Source organism: Coregonus lavaretus, assembly GCF_964263955.1.
Source record: "Coregonus lavaretus genome assembly, chromosome: 31".
Taxonomy (NCBI): domain Eukaryota; kingdom Metazoa; phylum Chordata; class Actinopteri; order Salmoniformes; family Salmonidae; genus Coregonus; species Coregonus lavaretus.
Window position 1 is genome coordinate 271,350 of NC_140018.1, and position 18,890 is coordinate 290,239.

The 18,890-nt window shown below is 45.3% G+C and overlaps 1 protein-coding gene across 2 annotated transcripts in view; it reads right to left on the reverse strand.

The window, feature by feature from the left end:
- Positions 1 to 18,890, reverse strand: part of LOC311106650 (cerebral cavernous malformations protein 2 homolog) — a 46,818-nt gene that overhangs the window by 6,335 nt on the left and 21,593 nt on the right. For both annotated transcript variants that reach the window (XM_084149042.1, XM_084149043.1), the window contains exons 2-6: positions 17,491 to 17,667; positions 12,572 to 12,655; positions 11,144 to 11,327; positions 615 to 751; positions 387 to 522 (exon numbers count right to left, since the gene is read on the reverse strand). In XM_084149042.1, the coding sequence (XP_084005168.1) occupies positions 387 to 522; positions 615 to 751; positions 11,144 to 11,327; positions 12,572 to 12,655; positions 17,491 to 17,667 (718 nt within the window). The remainder of the gene's footprint in view (positions 1 to 386; positions 523 to 614; positions 752 to 11,143; positions 11,328 to 12,571; positions 12,656 to 17,490; positions 17,668 to 18,890) is intronic.

The window sequence follows — 18,890 nt, forward strand, 5'->3', positions numbered from 1 at the left end:
ACACTGTATTTATTCCTGCTCCTAGTATTAACAGCAGAGCCTAATCCCAGTATTTATTCCTGCTCCTAGTATTAACAGCAGAGCCTAATCCCAGTATTTATTCCTGCTCCTAGTATTAACAGCAGAGCCTAATCCCCCCCCCCCCCCCCCCACTGTATTTATTCCTGCTCCTAGTATTAACAGCAGAGCCTAATCCCAGTATTTATTCCTGCTCCTAGTATTAACAGCAGAGCCTAATCCCAGTATTTATTCCTGCTCCTAGTATTAACAGCAGAGCCTAATCCCAGTATTTATTCCTGCTCCTAGTATTAACAGCAGAGCCTAATCCCAGTATTTATTCCTGCTCCTAGTATTAACAGCAGAGCAGAATTTAAATTGAACCTCACCACTGTAGAGGGAGAGGTGCCTGGTGGGGGTGGTGGCTCCGTCAAAGATGGCCCTGTCCAGGAAGTCTATGGTGGACTCAGTGTAAACTATCTGGAACACCTGGCTGAGCATGAGACACAGCTCCTCTGCTGCCGTCTGGAATACAACATTTAGTTTTTTTAGGATGGCCCATTAGCTGTTGCTCATACAGAAAGCTACTCTTCTAGGTACCCCCCCCCCAACGGTACCTTGTTATCCACAGCCAGTACTAGCAGACAGCAGACCTCTACCAGTACAGCTCCACTCTCAGCCAGAGAGCTGAGGGTCTGGGACTCAGACAGGTCAGGACAGGTACTGGGGCACAGGGACACACCTGCATCCTGGGCTGGAGAATACACACACAGAGAACACAACAGTTGTGTGTGTCCGCGCGCGCGCACACACACACACACACACACAACAGAATAGTGTACTGGCTACACTCGGTCTACTCTCGGTTTGCGAGCAGCGTTCACAGCTGGGACCTCAATAGGACTGTCCCTAACTAAATAAAATCTTGGTCTGTTCTTTCGACCAATCGATTTTTAAAACCTATTTTTCCATATATAGACACATCCCTATGTGTTTTAATAAGAGCAACTATATGCACTGAGCTTGTCTGATGCTTTAAGCACATGGTTTGATTATAATCATTAAGACACACAAATGACTAGAGGGAGTCTGACCAGCAATTGATTTGATTGTGCCGGGCCGAGCTCAGTGAGCGAGTGACTGACTAGCACCCGTCGTCTCTCTCTCCTCCCTGCTGCAGCGACCACCACAGTGACTGACTAGCACCCGTCGTCTCTCTCTCCTCCCTGCTGCAGCGACCACCACAGAACCTGACTAGCACCCGTCGTCTCTCTCTCCTCCCTGCTGCAGCGACCACCACAGTGACTGACTAGCACCCGTCGCCTCTCTCTCCTCCCTGCTGCAGCGACCACCACAGAACCTGACTAGCACCCGTCGTCTCTCTCTCCTCCCTGCTGCAGCGACCACCACAGTGACTGACTAGCACCCGTCGTCTCTCTCTCCTCCCTGCTGCAGCGACCACCACAGTGACTGACTAGCACCCGTCGTCTCTCTCTCCTCCCTGCTGCAGCGACCATCACAGTGACTGACTAGCACCCGTCGTCTCCCTCTCCTCCCTGCTGCAGCGACCACCACAGTGACTGACTAGCACCCGTCGTCTCTCTCTCCTCCCTGCTGCAGCGACCACCACAGTGACTGACTAGCACCCGTCGTCTCTCTCTCCTCCCTGCTGCAGCGACCACCACAGTGACTGACTAGCACCCGTCGTCTCTCTCTCCTCCCTGCTGCAGCGACCACCACAGTGACTGACTAGCACCCGTCGTCTCTCTCTCCTCCCTGCTGCAGCGACCACCACAGTGACTGACTAGCACCCGTCGTCTCTCTCTCCTCCCTGCTGCAGCGACCACCACAGTGACTGACTAGCACCCGTCGTCTCTCTCTCCTCCCTGCTGCAGCGACCACCACAGTGACTGACTAGCACCCGTCGTCTCTCTCTCCTCCCTGCTGCAGCGACCACCACAGAACCTCTAAGCGTTTATCGCGCTCTCCGTGTTGCTGTGGCTGCCTCATAATTACAGCCGTTTCTGACTGAAAAGTTCTGTTACCGAAATCCGTCATTTATTTAGGAAAAACCTTCCCTACTCCCTCAACCCTTGCTCTCTTTACGTGACACATGTATGCGTCGCGTGCACGTGACCAAAGACCTAGTCGCACGGGACTAGTATTACTAGAGAACATTGGTTATACTCTAGAATGTCCATTATTCCAGAGGACGATTCAGACGGGATTATTTTTTCTTTCTCCAAACTGCCCCCTGTAATTCTTTATTTTTCCCCCCCAATAAATTGCCACTTATGAAGGAAGCCTGGAGGTTTTTATTCTAGTCGTGAAGACAGTACAGTGCTTCAACATGTCCAGGTGACAGGGCCACACTGGTAACTCCAGCTTGGTTCCCAAGTCTCTAAAAACATTAGCACGGGACTGGTTATTATCAGAGTGGCCTTTACACAACCTGGAGGTGTGTTTTGGGTCATTGTCCTGTTGAAAAACAAATGATAGTCCCACTAAGCCCAAACCAGATGGGATGGCGTATCGCTGCAGAATGCTGTGGTAGCCATGCTGGTTAAGTGTGCCTTGAATTCTAAATAAAATCACAGACAGTGTTACCAGCAAAGCAACCCCACACCATAACACCTCCTCCTCCATGCTTTACGGTGGGAAATACACATGCGGAGATAATCCGTTCACCCACACCGCGTCTCACAAAGACACAGCGGTTGGAACCAAAAATCTCCAATTTGGACTCCAGACCAAAGGACACATTTCCACCGGTCTAATGTCCATTGCTCATGTTTCTTGGCCCAAGCAGGTCTCTTCTTCTTATTGGTGTCCTTTAGTAGTGGTCTCTTTGCAGCAATTCGACCATGAAGGCCTGATTCACACAGTCCCCTCTGAACAGTTGATGTTGAGATGTGTCTGTTACTTGAACTCTGTGAAGCATTTATTTGGGTTGCAATTTCTGAGGCTGGTAACTCGAATGAACTTATCCTCTGCAGCAGAGGTAACTCTGGGTCTTCCATTCCTGTGGCGGTAATCATGAGAGCCAGTTTCATCATAGCGCTTGATGGTTTTTGTGACTGCACTTGAAGAAACTTTCAAAGTTCTTGAAATGTTCTGTATTGACTGACCTTCAAAGGAATGGCAGGGGACAAGCACCCCATCTGAGAGGTGGTCGTGGGCCTCGTTTGAGAGGTGTGGGGGAACATGGTAGAGGACAAGGCCACGGACCAAGACAGCGGCAGCAACAGCAAAGAGTGTCCATTGAAATCCGAGCAATAGTTGTAGACCATGTCATAAATCATAGCATGACAATGACTGAGGCGGCTACAATGATACAACCAAACCTCAGAAGGTCAACCGTGGCCTCAATAATCAGAACTTTCCGCAATGAGAACCGGTAAGTCGTCAGCATGCACTAAACATTATGCCAAGACAAGGATGACGCATGCAATGACATCACGGCAGACCAGTGTCAGGCCTGGATTCGCCATGCCCGAAGTTTTTTTCTCCAAGATGTTCGGCTAATGAAAACATCCATTGTGATGTAGATGAGAACCTGTGGCCAAATCCACAAGACAGAGTTGATGAAAATGTAGAAGTACAGTAATCACTCCTATGTTTTGCTTTTTACAGTACAAGCAAGCAAGTTGAGGAACACTGCATTTGATGTTTTACAGTACTGTATTGTTTTTCATCAATATATTTCAGATTTTGTTAAATGATTCCACTGTGTCTGTAGTATTCTCTCTACTACTGCAGTACTTTTACAGGGATGTATTTACATGTAGTACCATAACGAAACATGTATCACCTATTTTGTACTACAATATTTAATGACTCTACAAACAATGACACAGTGAAACTATCGGTTGCTTGTGTGTGGGTGATCTAAATTAACGTTTCATTGGTATTTCACAATACATTTGTTTTTTGAACCAATGATTGTGCAAGTGCAAGATTTCTTTAAAGATATGAATGCACAATGCAATGTTTTGAACATTGGACAGCCTGTGTTACAAGTGATGACCGTTTTGAGTTTTGTGAAGTGATTGTAAAAAAAACTGTAAAGTGGTAAATGATCTTAGAGCCAACACAGATGCCAAACAGCTCTCTGTCCTTGTACTCTTGGATTTAAGTGCTGCATTTGACACTGTTGACCATGATGTCCTTCTGGACAGACTGGAGAGGTGGGTTGGCCTCTGTTGACCATGATGTCCTTCTGGACAGACTGGAGAGGTGGGTTGGCCTCTGTTGACCATGATGTCCTTCTGGACAGACTGGAGAGGTGGTTGGCCTCTGTTGACCATGATGTCCTTCTGGACAGACTGGAGAGGTGGTTGGCCTCTGTTGACCATGATGTCCTTCTGGACAGACTGGAGAGGTGGTTGGCCTCTGTTGACCATGATGTCCTTCTGGACAGACTGGAGAGGTGGGTTGGCCTCTGTTGACCATGATGTCCTTCTGGACAGACTGGAGAGGTGGTTGGCCTCTGTTGACCATGATGTCCTTCTGGACAGACTGGAGAGGTGGTTGGCCTCTGTTGGCCATGATGTCCTTCTGGACAGACTGGAGAGGTGGGTTGGCCTCTGTTGACCATGATGTCCTTCTGGACAGACTGGAGAGGTGGGTTGGCCTCTGTTGACCATGATGTCCTTCTGGACAGACTGGAGAGGTGGTTGGCCTCTGTTGACCATGATGTCCTTCTGGACAGACTGGAGAGGTGGTTGGCCTCTGTTGACCATGATGTCCTTCTGGACAGACTGGAGAGGTGGGTTGGCCTCTGTTGACCATGATGTCCTTCTGGACAGACTGGAGAGGTGGTTGGCCTCTGTTGACCATGATGTCCTTCTGGACAGACTGGAGAGGTGGTTGGCCTCTGTTGGCCATGATGTCCTTCTGGACAGACTGGAGAGGTGGGTTGGCCTCTGTTGACCATGATGTCCTTCTGGACAGACTGGAGAGGTGGGTTGGCCTCTGTTGACCATGATGTCCTTCTGGACAGACTGGAGAGGTGGTTGGCCTCTGTTGACTATGATCTCCTTCTGGACAGACTGGAGAGGTGGGTTGGCCTCTGTTGACCATGATGTCCTTCTGGACAGACTGGAGAGGTGGGTTGGACTCTCCTGTCCAGTTCTAAATTGGTTTAGGACCTATTTAACCGGTCGAGAGTTTGTCACCCTTGGTGAACATAACTGAAGAGAAAATACATATCACGTGGCGTTCCACAAGGTTCAATTTTGGGTCTGGTACTGTTCAGTTTATATATGTTACCGCTTGGCAGCGTTATTAGAAAACACAGCATTGATTTTCACTGCTACGCAGATGATACACAACTTTACATTTCTGTGTCACCAGAGGAATTTTGGCTCCACGGATAAATTATTAGACTGTATTAGTTTAATTGAATTTATTTTGGGTAACAGACATATACAACAAAATGTACAATGTGGACCCAGAGGATATCACTTGAAATTATTAATTAAAACGCTTGTTTCCAAAGTGGTCCTCGATGGTAAAAACAATAACACATATAATGATTAAAAGGCAAGACAAAATGACAAACCATAAATACATTCATTTATATCGACGTCCTAAAAAAAGTGGCACTATTCACTGCACTTTTCCCCTAACCTTAAAAAAATCAACCATATTAATTTCACATTAAAAAACAAATCTATTAATTGCACAGCATACCTATCATTCATGTGGTCCTCTGTAGCTCAGCTGGTAGAGCACGGCGCTTGTAACGCCAAGGTAGTGGGTTCGATCCCCGGGACCACCCATACACAAAAATGTATGCACGAATGACTAAGTCGCTTTGGATAAAAGCGTCTGCTAAATGGCATATTATTATTCAAATAAATACACCTGACCAGCAGTAGGGGGCACACTATTTGGCTCAGAACTTCCTCCAGCTAAATCAAGACAAGACCGAGGTACTTAATAAAGATAAAGATACAATAAAGATAAAAACACCAGGTAAAAAAAACCAGGTGTTATTTTAGATTCTGAACTCAATTTTGAATCACACATTAGAAATGTCACCAACATAGCTTTTTACCACCTGAGGTACATTGCCAAGGTGCGGCCGTTTCTATCTCAGGCTGATACAGAGAGACTCATCCAGGCTTTTATTACAAGCAGGCTTGACTACTGTAATGCTCTCCTGTCTGGTCTACCCAAGAAAGCCATTGGTCAACTGCAAAACAACCAGAATGCTGCAGCACGGGTACTGACCAAGACCAGACGGAGAGCACACATTACACCGGTTTTAAGGTCTCTGCACTGGCTGCCTGTTAGTTTTAGAATACATTTTAAGATTCTTCTATTCGTTTTTTTAAAAGAATCCACGATTCTGCACCCCAGTACATGTCAGATATGCTTTTAAGTTATGAACCCAGTAGGTCCCTCAGGTCCTCTGGCACTGGCCTTTTAACTATCCCAAAGCCCAGGACCAAGAGGCATGGAGAGGCAGCCGTTAGTAACTATGCCCCCAGCCTGCCAGAGAACCTGAGGGGGGACGAAACTGTGGACATATTTAAAAGAGGTCTTATAAAAAGCATATTTTTAGCTTCGCTTTTCCTCTTTAGTTGTTCAGTTTTTGTTATTCTTTTGTTTTTATTTTATGTTGTAAATTTCAGCTTTTATTTTCATTTGTTTTGGTATTGTTTTTTTTTCCTATGAAGAACATTGCGTTGCATTCCCTGTGTGAAATGTGCTGTATAAATAAAGCTCGATTTGATGTGTGTGTGTGTGTGTGTGTGTGTGTGTGTGTGTGTGTGTGTGTGTGTGTGTGTGTGTGTGTGTGTGTGTATTGGACAGGTGTTGGGACAGCCTCCTGGGCTGGAGAACACAACATACAGAGCACATTAACATTTAGCAAACGCTCGCTCGTATCCAGAGCGACATGGTGTAGTGAAGTGAGGAGGCTACAGTGCATTCAGACAGTATTCACTACAGACAGTATTCACTACAGACAGTATTCACTACAGACAGTATTCACTACAGACAGTATTCACTACAGACAGTATTCACTACAGACAGTATTCACACCCATTGACTTATTACACATTTTGTTGTGTTACAGCCTGAATTCAAAATTGATACCCCATAATGACAAAGTGAAAACATATTTTTTGAACATTTTGCTAATATATTGAAAATGAAATACAGAAATATCTCTTTTACATTTTAGTCATTTAGCAGACGCTCTTATCCAGAGCTTTGCAATAATAATAATATGCCATTTAGCAGACGCTTTTATCCAAAGCGACTTACAGTCATACGTGCATACATTTTTTGTGTATGGGTGGTCCCGGGGATCGAACCCACTACCTTGGCGTTACAAGCGCCGTGCTCTACCAGCTGAGCTACAGCTGAGCACACCTGGATTGTACAATATTTGCACTTTTTTATTTTTTATTCCTCAAGCTCTGTTACGTTGGTTATTGATCATTACTAGACAACCATTTTGAAGCCTTGCCATGGATTTTCAAGCCAATTTAAGTAAAAATTGTAACGGTCCCTCAGGAACATTCAACGTCGTCTTGGTAAGCAACTCCAGTGTAGATTTGGCCTTGTGTTTTAGGTTATTGTCCTGCTGAAAGGTGAATTTGTCTCCCAGTGTCTGGTTCTCCTCTAGGACCTTTGGAAGCGATTACAGCTGTGAGTCTTTCTTGGTAAGTCTCTAAGAGCTTTGCACACCAGGATTGTACAATATTTGCCAATTATTCTTTAAACATTTCTTCAAACTCTTTCAAGTTTGTTGTTGATCATTGCTAGACCGCCATTTTCAAATCTTGACATAGAGTTTCATGCCGATTTAAATAAAAAACTGTAACTAGGCCACTGAGGAACATTAATTGTTGTCTTTTTAAGCAACACCAGTGTAGATTTGGCCTTGTGTTTTAGGTTATTGTCCTGCTGAAAGGTGAATTTGTCTCCCAGTGTCTGGTGGAAAGCAGACTGAACCAGGTTTTCCTCTAGGATCTTGCCTGTGCTTAGCTCTATTCCGTTTCTTTTTATCCCCCCCCCCAAAACTCCCTAGTCCTTGCCGATGACAAGCATACCCATAACATGATGCAGCCACCACCATGCTTGAAAATATGCTCAGTGATGTGTTGGATTTGCCCCAAACATAATGCTTTGTATTCAGGACAAAGTACATTTCTTTGCCATATTTTTTGCAGTTTTACTTTGGTGCCTTATTACAAACCGGATGCATGTTTTGGAATATATTTATTCTGTACAGGCTTCCTTCTTTTCACTCTGTCAATTAGGTTAGTATTGTGGAGTAACTACAATGTTGTTGATCCATCCTCAGTTTTCTCCTATCACAGCCATTAAACTCTGTAACTGTTTTAAAGTCATCATTGCCCTCATGGTGAAATCCCTGAGTGGTTTCCTTCCTCTCCGGCAACTGAGTTAGGAAGGATGCCTGTATCTTTGTAGTGACTGGGTGTATTAATACACCCATCCTAAGTGTAATTAATAACATCATCATGTTCAAAGTGATATTCAATGTCTGCTTTTCTTATTTTTACCCATCTACCAATAGGTGCCATTCTTTGTGAGGCATTGGAAAACCCCCCTGGTCTTTGTGGTTGAATCTGTGTTTGAAATTCACTGCTCGACTGAGGGACCTTACAGATAATTGTATGTGTGGGGTACAGAGATGATGTAGTCATTCAAAAATCATGTTAAACACTATTATTGCACACAGAGTGAGTCCATGCAACTTATTAAGCAAGTTTTTACTCCTGAATTTATTTAGGCTTGCCATAACAAAGGGGTTGAATCCTCAAGACATTTCAGCTTTTAATTTTTTATTAATTTGTACACATTTCTAAAAACATAATTCCACTTTGACATTATGGGGTATTGGTGTGTAGGCCAGTAACACAAAACAATTCAGGCTGTAACAACAAAATGTGGAAAAAGTCAACGGCTGTGAATACTTTCTGAAGGCACTGTACCTATTTTGACCACCACCAGGTATAGTGAGGTATCTACTGGTTTTGAGCACCACCAGGTGTAGTGAGGTATCTACTGGTTTTGAGCACCACCAGGTGTAGTGAGGTATCTACCGGTTTTGAGCACCACCAGGTGTAGTGAGGTATCTACCGGTTTTGAGCACCACCAGGTGTAGTGAGGTATCTACCGGTTTTGAGCACCACCAGGTGTAGTGAGGTATCTACTGGTTTTGAGCACCACCAGGTGTAGTGAGGTATCTACCGGTTTTGAGCACCACCAGATGTAGTCAGGTATCTACAGTGGCGAACTGTGACTATAGGACCTAGGCTTTCAGAGGGACCAAAACTCTTCCAATACGTTGTATCCCCCAAATTATTTTTATAGGAAATAACAGAAAACATAGCATCACTTCTGTAGTCGGAGCATTCTAGTTCTAGTGAAGGAGGAGCAATACTTTTTGATTACATTATGAATGAATCAAACAGGCCTGGCCGCGCTTCAGAGACAGAACCGGCATTGGCCATAACATGACAAACAGCATAAAATAATGCACTGTTCTCACAACTTATGGTAGCCAACACCACTATCACACATTCACCAATAGCGACAACAGTGTCACATCAAGCTAGGTAACATTATCACACTACTACAACACAAGCTAGCTAACATTCCTAGCGTTAGCGTGGGTAAACTACTGCTTGCGACACTGATTATTTGTATTTTTCTTCTTTAAGGTTTTATGGCAGACTACAACCTATTAGTGTATTGCCACCACCTACTGTATTGGCTGATTATCAGCCTGTTATTCTGTATTATTAATTAATGACCTCTTGCGTCTTCAAGAAGGCCTAGACACAACTATTTTTAAATTTTAAATAGTCCCACCCATTGCAAGTCAAAATGTGATTGGTTCATTCCACTGTCACTCCAACATTCTGCTCTAATACAGTTGAATGGCAGAGGCCTTTTGTCCAGCTTCTGAAGGCCTAGCCAATGGCTGGCTGAGCTAGCTAGATTTTTCTACCCGGACACCACCAAAGAATATCCTGATTGGATATATTTTTCTATTCAGTATTAACCCTTCTCTTTCCAACACAAACTGAAGAGATGAAATCAGAATTATTGTAAAGATGAAATAGAAATTAAAACGAAATTTTATTTAAAAAAAGATATACATTTGTATAAATCCTTCTCTGAAGGCCTACAAGGCTGTGACGGTTCCCCACCGGGTATCTACGCATCTACCTGTTTTGAGCACCACCAGGTGTAGTGAGGTATTTACCTGTTTTGAGCACCACCAGGTGTAGTGAGGTATTTACCTGTTTTGAGCACCACCAGGTGTAGTGAGGTATTTACCTGTTTTGAGCACCACTAGGTGCAGTGATTTATTTACCTGTTTTGAGCACCACCAGGTGTAGTGAGGTATTTACCTGTTTTGAGCACCACCAGGTAAATAAATAGTCTCCTGAGTGGCCCAGTGGTCTAAGGCACTACATCGCAGTGCTAGCTGTGCCACTAGAGATCCTGGTTCGAATCCAGGCTCTGTCGTAGCCGGCCGTGACCGGGAGACCCATGGGGCGGCGCACAATTGGCCCAGCGTCGTCCAGGGTAGGGGAGGGAATGGCCGGCAGGGATGTAGCTCAGTTGATAGAGCATGGCGTTTGCAACGCCAGAGTTGTGGGTTCGATTCCCACGGGGGCCAGTATAAAAAAGATATGTATTCACTAACTGTAAGTCGCTCTGGATAAGAGCGTCTGCTAAATGACTAAAATGTAAATGTAAAATGTGTAGTGAGGTATTTACCTGTTTTGAGCACCACCAGGTGCAGTGATTTATTTACCTGTTTTGAGCACCACCAGGTGTAGTGAGGTATTTACCTGTTTTGAGCACCACCAGGTGCAGTGATTTATTTACCTGTTTTGAGCACCACCAGGTTTAGTGAGGTATTTACCTGTTTTGAGCACCACTAGGTGCAGTGATTTATTTACCTGTTTTGAGCACCACCAGGTGTAGTGAGGTATTTACCTGTTTTGAGCACCACCAGGTGTAGTGAGGTATTTACCTGTTTTGAGCACCACCAGGTGTAGTGAGGTATTTACCTGTTTTGAGCACCACTAGGTGCAGTGATTTATTTACCTGTTTTGAGCACCACCAGGTGTAGTGAGGTATTTACCTGTTTTGAGCACCACCAGGTGTAGTGAGTCGTCTCGTATGTACGACACGGCAGCGATGTCGTGGATGGGAACACGCAGGATGATGTCCTCTCCGTCCCGCCACACCAGCTTCACGTTGTACGCAGACAGACTAACCACTGCATCCTGCTCAGACGTCAGCTGACCCGCCAACTGGTGGGACTTCTGGGTAATGACCAGGAAATGACATTGCAGTTTCATCGATGTTGTTTCCATGGCAACACAATATATCCCATGATTCTAACGTTAACTTATCTGACAACCTTGCATTTATGCCTAACATTTGTTTGTTTGTAACATACTTCATGGCAAATCGAATATATCAGAGGTACAATATATCCCATGACTCTCCTATCTCTAACAACTTAATGTTTTAGTCCTGTCCCGACCAATAAAATCTCTCTCTATATATATATATATATATATATATATATATTGAATTATAATGATCATAACAATAATTGTAATAACAATAAGGAGATAGATAAAGGAGGGTATAGGAGCTAGAGCTGCCTGCATATTATGTGTGACAGACAGGTGCTGTTAGATACCATATAATTTTTCTGCCCGTTTGGAACAGTGTAAACATTAAATAAATTATACGTAATACCAGAGAGTCTGTTCTAACAAATATAGATATATATTTTTTTTTTTGTAAAGCCTTTATTACAGTATAGCAAAGATGTAAAACAGCCGAATTTGTTAAATTGCTTTATTCAACATTTTGTGGGTTGCGTGAGGCTCGGTGCTCATTAAACAAAACACTCAAACATGCAACAGAAGAAGCAGGATCTGTCTAATTTCTGTAGATATATAAGGATGATTTAAAAAAGCCATTTAACAGTTACGCTATAGATTACAGACCTCTCCTCAATTTTCTCAACACCAATATTGCTGGTTAACTTTGCTATTATGCAAATAGCAACATAGGGAAAGGCGCCAATTCAACGGCGCACTGAAGATTACGTTTCAGAATCGCGGACTGCTACCGCTATCCAACGTGGGAGAAAGCGCATGTTATAAAATATTGTTGCACCATTATTTTTGACATAATATAAACCATATTACTGTATTAATTTCAGTATCACACGTCTTAAGAGTGATGGACTGTCCCTGTGGTCCACTGAGAATCAGACAGGCGTCTTGTGCACCATGAAAAGAAAATCTATTTGCAACTGCTCGACAAAAGAAAATCTCGGTCGACCAACAGCCTATCGACCAAACAATGGACCAGTCGACTAAATGGGGTCAGCCCTAGTATGAACACAGTGCTTTCAGATGTTTTTTACTGTAACATCAAATAAAGGTATCAGAGGCTTTATACAAAAGGACCCATTTTTAACTAACCTTTTTCTGTGTGAGTAAAGTACGGACTTAAAAATGATTGTCTTTTAGAAAGCAAAGCTTACCCTGGCATTGTCGATGAGCTGTAACACCTCTGTTCTACTGGAGGGGTTCAGGTAGCCAGGTACTGACATCAGCTGGCCCAAGTACTACAGAACACACACACACACACACACAGACACACACAGACAGACAGACAGACACACACACACACACACACAGAGACACACACACACAGACACACTCACAGACACACACACACACACACACAGACTCAGACACACTCACAGACACACACACACACACACACAGACACACTCACAGACACACACACACACACACAGACTCAGACACACACAGACAGACAGACAGACACACACACACACACACACACACAGAGACACACACACACAGACACACTCACAGACACACACACACACACACAGACTCAGACACACACACAGACACACACAGACACACACACACAGACAGACAGACAGACAGACACACACAGAGACACACACACACAGACACACACACACACACACACAGACTCAGACACACACACACACAGACACACACACACACACACACACACACACACACAGTCACACACACACACACACACACACACGTGTGTTCATTTCCATGGATGTGATTAGAACAGGGACTAAATAGAGAAAATGTATTCTTCAGCCCAGCATGGTACATATCACCTACCAGAAACATACAGGTATGCAGGGCCTTCAGAAAGTATTCACACACCTTGTGTTACAGTCTGAATTGAAAATGGATTAAATTGAGATGTTGTCACTTGCCCACACACAACACCCCGTAATGTCAAAGCGGAAATATGTTTTTCCAAATGAATTTTTTAACATTTCAGTCATTTAGCAGACGCTCTTATCCAGAGCAACTTACAGTTAGTTTAAATTTTTTTTTTTAAATGTCTTGAGTCAGTAAGTATCCAACCCCTTTGTTATAGCAATCCTAAATAAGTTCAGGAGTAAGAACGTGCTTAACAAGTCACATAACTTGTATGGAATCACACTGTGTGCAATACCAGTGTTTAACATGATTTTTGAACGACTACCTCATCTCTGTACCCCACACATACAATTTTATGTAAGGTCCCTCAGTCGAGCAGGGAATTTCAAACACAGATTCAACCACAAAGACCAGGGAGGTTTTCCAATGCCTCACAAAGAAGGGCACCTAAAATAAAATAAAAAGCAGACATTGAATATCCCTTTGAACATGGTGAAGTTATTAATTACACTTATCAATACTGTATCAATACACCCAGTCTGTCACGCCCTGGCTCTGGGGACTCTTAAATGTTGAGCCAGGGTGTGGATTTTCATTGTTTAGTTTTCTATGTTTTTCGTTCTAGATCGTTTATATCTATGTTGGCCAGGGTGGTTCCCAATCAGAGACAGCTGTAGCTCGTTGTCTCTGATTGGGGACCATACTTAGGCAGCCTTTTGGCATGTTAGTTTTGTGGGATCTTGTTCCGTAAGGTTTTGTGTATAACCTAGGACTTCACGTATCGTTTGGTTTATTGTTTTGGTTCGTGTGTGTACTCAATAAAGAATGTACGCTTATCACGCTGCGCCTTGGTCCGCTTCATCTGTCAACGATCGTGACAGAAGATCCCACCACCAGAGGACCAAGCAGCGTGCCCAGGAGGAGAAGTTGGCGATGTCCCAGGTGGGCGAATGGTGGTCATGGGAGGACATATTCGCGGGAAGAGGGCCATGGGCAAAAAGTAATGCCCAGGCAGGAGAGGAGAAACGGCGCCAACCGACGACGGACACGCGAGAGGCAACCCCAAGTAATTTTTTTGGGGGGCACACGCCGTGGACGACGGGGCTGCTGGAGGCAGCTACAGGGCGAATCGGCGGACTAGGAGAGGAGGCCATCAGGTTTGGGGGGCTGGAAGGGTGGTTGGCGGAGCCTAGAGGTAGAGCAGAGCCAACTCCCCGTACTCAGGCTAGGCAGCATGAGACTGGGCAGGTTCCGTGTTATGCGGAGCCACGTACTGTGCCGCGAGTGTTCCGGCACAGTCCTGTACGTCCTGTGCTAGCACCACGCACGTGTCGTGCTAAGGTGGGCATGCAGCCAGGACGGAGTGTGCCGGCTCAACGCTCGTGGCCTCCAGTACCCCTCCTCGGTCCCGGATATCCTGCGCCAGTGCCACGTGCTGTAGTGCCAGTACGAGTGCACAGCCCTGTACGTCCTGTGCTGATGCCTCACACAGATTGTGTGGAAATAGGCATTCAGCCAGGACGGGTTGTGTCAGCTCTCCGCTCCAGACCTCCAGTCCGTCTCCACAGTCCAGCCCGGCCTGTTCCTGTCCCTCGCACCAAGCCTGTGGTGCGCGTCGTCAGCCCGGTCTGGCCTGTTCCTGTCCCTCGCACCAAGTCTGTGGTGCGCGTCGTCAGCCCGGTCCGGCCTGTTCCTGTCCCTCGCACCAAGCCTGTGGTGCGCGTCGCCAGCCCGGTCCGGCCTGTTCCTGTCCCTCGCACCAAGCCTGTGGTGCACGTCGCCAGCCCGGTCCGGCCTGTTCCTGCTCCCCGCACCAAGTCAGTGGTGCGCGTCGTCAGCCCGGTCCGGCCCGTTCCTGCTCCCCGCACCAAGCCAGTGGTGCGCGTCGTCAGCCCGGTCCGGCCCGTTCCTGCTCCCCGCACCAAGCCAGTGGTGCGCGTCGTCAGCCCGGTCCGGCCCGTTCCTGCTCCCCGCACCAAGCCAGTGGTGCGCGTCGTCAGCCCGGTCCGGCCCGTTCCTGCTCCCCGCACCAAGCCAGTGGTGCGCGTCGCCAGCCCGGTCCGGCCCAGCGGGGCCAGACCAGACCAGGGGCACTACGGGGGGGTAGAGAGAGAGTGGTGGTCACGCCCGGAGCCGGATCCGCCTCAGATGCGGAATGCCCACCCGGCTGGCGCGGTCGCAGTCCGCGCCTTTGGGTAGGGGGGGGGGGGGGGTACTGTCACGCCCTGGCTCTGGGGACTCTTAAATGTTGAGCCAGGGTGTGGATTTTCATTGTTTAGTTTTCTATGTTTTTCGTTCTAGATCGTTTATATCTATGTTGGCCAGGGTGGTTCCCAATCAGAGACAGCTGTAGCTCGTTGTCTCTGATTGGGGACCATACTTAGGCAGCCTTTTGGCATGTTAGTTTTGTGGGATCTTGTTCCGTAAGGTTTTGTGTATAACCTAGGACTTCACGTATCGTTTGGTTTATTGTTTTGGTTCGTGTGTGTACTCAATAAAGAATGTACGCTTATCACGCTGCGCCTTGGTCCGCTTCATCTGTCAACGATCGTGACACAGTCACTACAAAGATACAGATGTCCTTCCTAACTCAGTTGCCGGAGAGGAAGGAACCTGCTCAGGGATTTCACCATGAGGCCAATGGTGACTTTAAAACAGTTACAGAGTTTAATGGCTGTGATAGGAGAAAACTGAGGATGGGTCAACAACATTGTAGTTACTCCACAATACTAACCTAAATGACAGAGTGAAAAGAAGGAAGCCTGTACAGAATTAAAAATATTTCTAAACATGTATCCCGTTTGCAACAAGGCACTAAAGTAATACTGCAAAAAATTTGGCAAAGCAATACATTTATGGCCTGAATGGAAGGTGTTATGTTTGGGACAAATCCAATACTGAGTACCACTCTCCATATTTTCAGGCATAGTGGTGCTGCATCATGTTATGGGTATGCTTGTCATCGTTAAGGACTGGGTAGTTTTTCAGGATAAAAAATAAACAGGAACAATCCTAGAGTAAAACCTGGTTCAGTCTGCTTTCCACCAGACACTGGGAGATGAATTCACCTTTCAGCAGGACAATAACCTAAAACACAAGGCCGAATCTACACTGGAGTTGCTCACCAAGAAGATTGTGAATGTTCCTGAGTGGCCTAGTTACAGTTTTGACTTAAATCTGCTTGAAAATCTATGGCAAGACCTGAAAATGGCTGTCTAGCAATGATCAACAACCAATTTGACAGAGTTTGACATTTCTTAAAAAGAATAATGGGCAAATGTTGCACAATCCAGGTGTGGGAAGCTCTTAAAGACTTACCCAGAAAGACTCACAGCTGTAATCGCTGCCAAAGGTGCTTCTACAAAGTATTGACTCAAGGGTGTGAATACTTATGAAAATGATATATTTCTGTATTTCATTTTCAATAAATGGCATGTTTTCATTTTGGGGTATTATGTGTAGATGGGTGAGAGAGAAAAAAATCCATTTAATCCATTTTGAATTCAAGCTGTAACACAAAACAATGTGGAATAGGTCAAGAGGTATGAATACTTTATGACACATCCACATACTCATAGGGTACATCCCAAATAGCACACTATCCCCTATATAGGGCACTACTTTTGCCATATGTCTCTACCCATTGGCCCTGGTCAAATCTGAGGGAATAGTGTATCATTTCAGACCTATTAGGGCCCTGGTCCTGCTAGCCTTGACCTCTAACCTCTCAGCTTGACCCCTTTCTCTATGTAGTCAATGAGCACGCACACACACACACACACTTTTGTTTTACTATCCTTGTGGGGACCAAACAAATACCTTAAACCTAATCCCAAACCCTAACCCTAATCCCAAACCCTAAACCTAATTCCAAACCCTAAATCTAATCCCAAACCCTAACCCTAATCCCAAACCTAATCCCAAACCCTAACCCTAATCCCAAACCCTAACCCTAATCCCAAACCCTAACCCTAATCCCAAACCCTAAACCTAATCCCAAACCCTAAACCTAATCCCAAACCCTAAACCTAAATGTAACCTTAATTGTAACCCTAACTCATCAGCCTAAAATAATATTGTTCCTTGTGGGGACTGGCGAAATGTCCCCGAATTGTCCTTGTTTTACAATCCTTGTGAGGACTTCTGGTGCCCACAAGGAGAGTAAAACCAAACACAGTCACACACACACACACACACAGTGAGGCCCTGTAGTTACCTTGACCTCTTTCTCGATGTAGTCATTGAGCAGGATGTCAGGGTCGATGCGGTGGTCCGGGACGGAGAGGGAGAAGGTGTGGAGGGCACGGCGTTCTGTAGCCTTCTCCTGAGCCTTCTTATCCCGACCCTTCTCTCCCTTCAGAAACACACGCTTGAAGGGAGACACGATACCCGGCTGGAGGGGGAGAGTGAATGCTATCATATTCATTCACTGTAACAGATCCAAGCCGCATCCTTTGTCACATAAATAATATAGTTTTGTCTGGGAGTGGGTGGTATATTTATATCATTATAAGTAAAGGTCCCATGGTATTACAGAATCCCAAATTCTATCCAACTACAAGGATAGCATTCTGCAAAAAGGAAGAAATAAAAGGCCAGAGTTACCACAGTTACCAGAGTTACCACAGTTACTAGAGTTACCACAGTTACCAGAGTTACCAGAGTTACCACAGTTACCAGAGTTACCAGGGTTACCACAGTTACTAGAGTTACCACAGATACCAGAGTTACCAGAGTTACCAGCGTTAACACAGTTACCACAGTTACCAGAGTTACCACAGTTACCAGGGTTACCACAGTTACCAGGGTTACCAGAGTTACCAGAGTTACCAGGGTTACCAGAGTTACCACAGTTACCAGAGTTACCACAGTTACCAGGGTTACCAGAGTTACCAGAGTTAGAGTTACCACAGTTACCAGAGTTACCACAGTTACCAGAGTTAACACAGTTACCAGAGTTACCACAGTTACCACAGTTACCACAGTTACCACAGTTACCAGAGTTACAAGGGTTACCAGAGTTACCACAGTTACCACAGTTACCAGAGTTACCAGAGTTACAAGAGTTACCAGGGTTACCAGAGTTACCAGAGTTACCAGAGCTACCAGAGTTACCAGAGCTACCAGGGTTACAAGAGTTACCACAGTTACCAGGGTTACCAGAGTTACCAGGGTTACCAAGAGTTACCAGAGTTACAAAAGTTACCAGAACTACCAGATCTACCACAATACAAGACTAATGGTTCACTGTGGGCGTAAATGTGCGTCCCAAATGGCAGGCTATTCCTGATATAGTGCACTGCTCTGGTCAAAAGGAGGAATAGTATATGGAACAGGATGCCATTTGGGATACAGCCTGCCAATATCTCTGGCAGTAGCCTATGTTACCCAATACTGCGTGTTCCCAAAATGTTTCCCGTTAGCATTTAACAGACATTAAAATACATTAAACTAAACCAGAACACGTTCTCTCTCCAGGTGTTCCATGTCTGGCTGATGAAGAGCCGTGCTACAGCAGCAGCCCGATGAACGGTTCCATTAGCCAGTTCACCAGATCAAATCAAAATCAAAATCGTATTTGTCACATGCGCCGAATACAACAGGTGTAGACCCTTA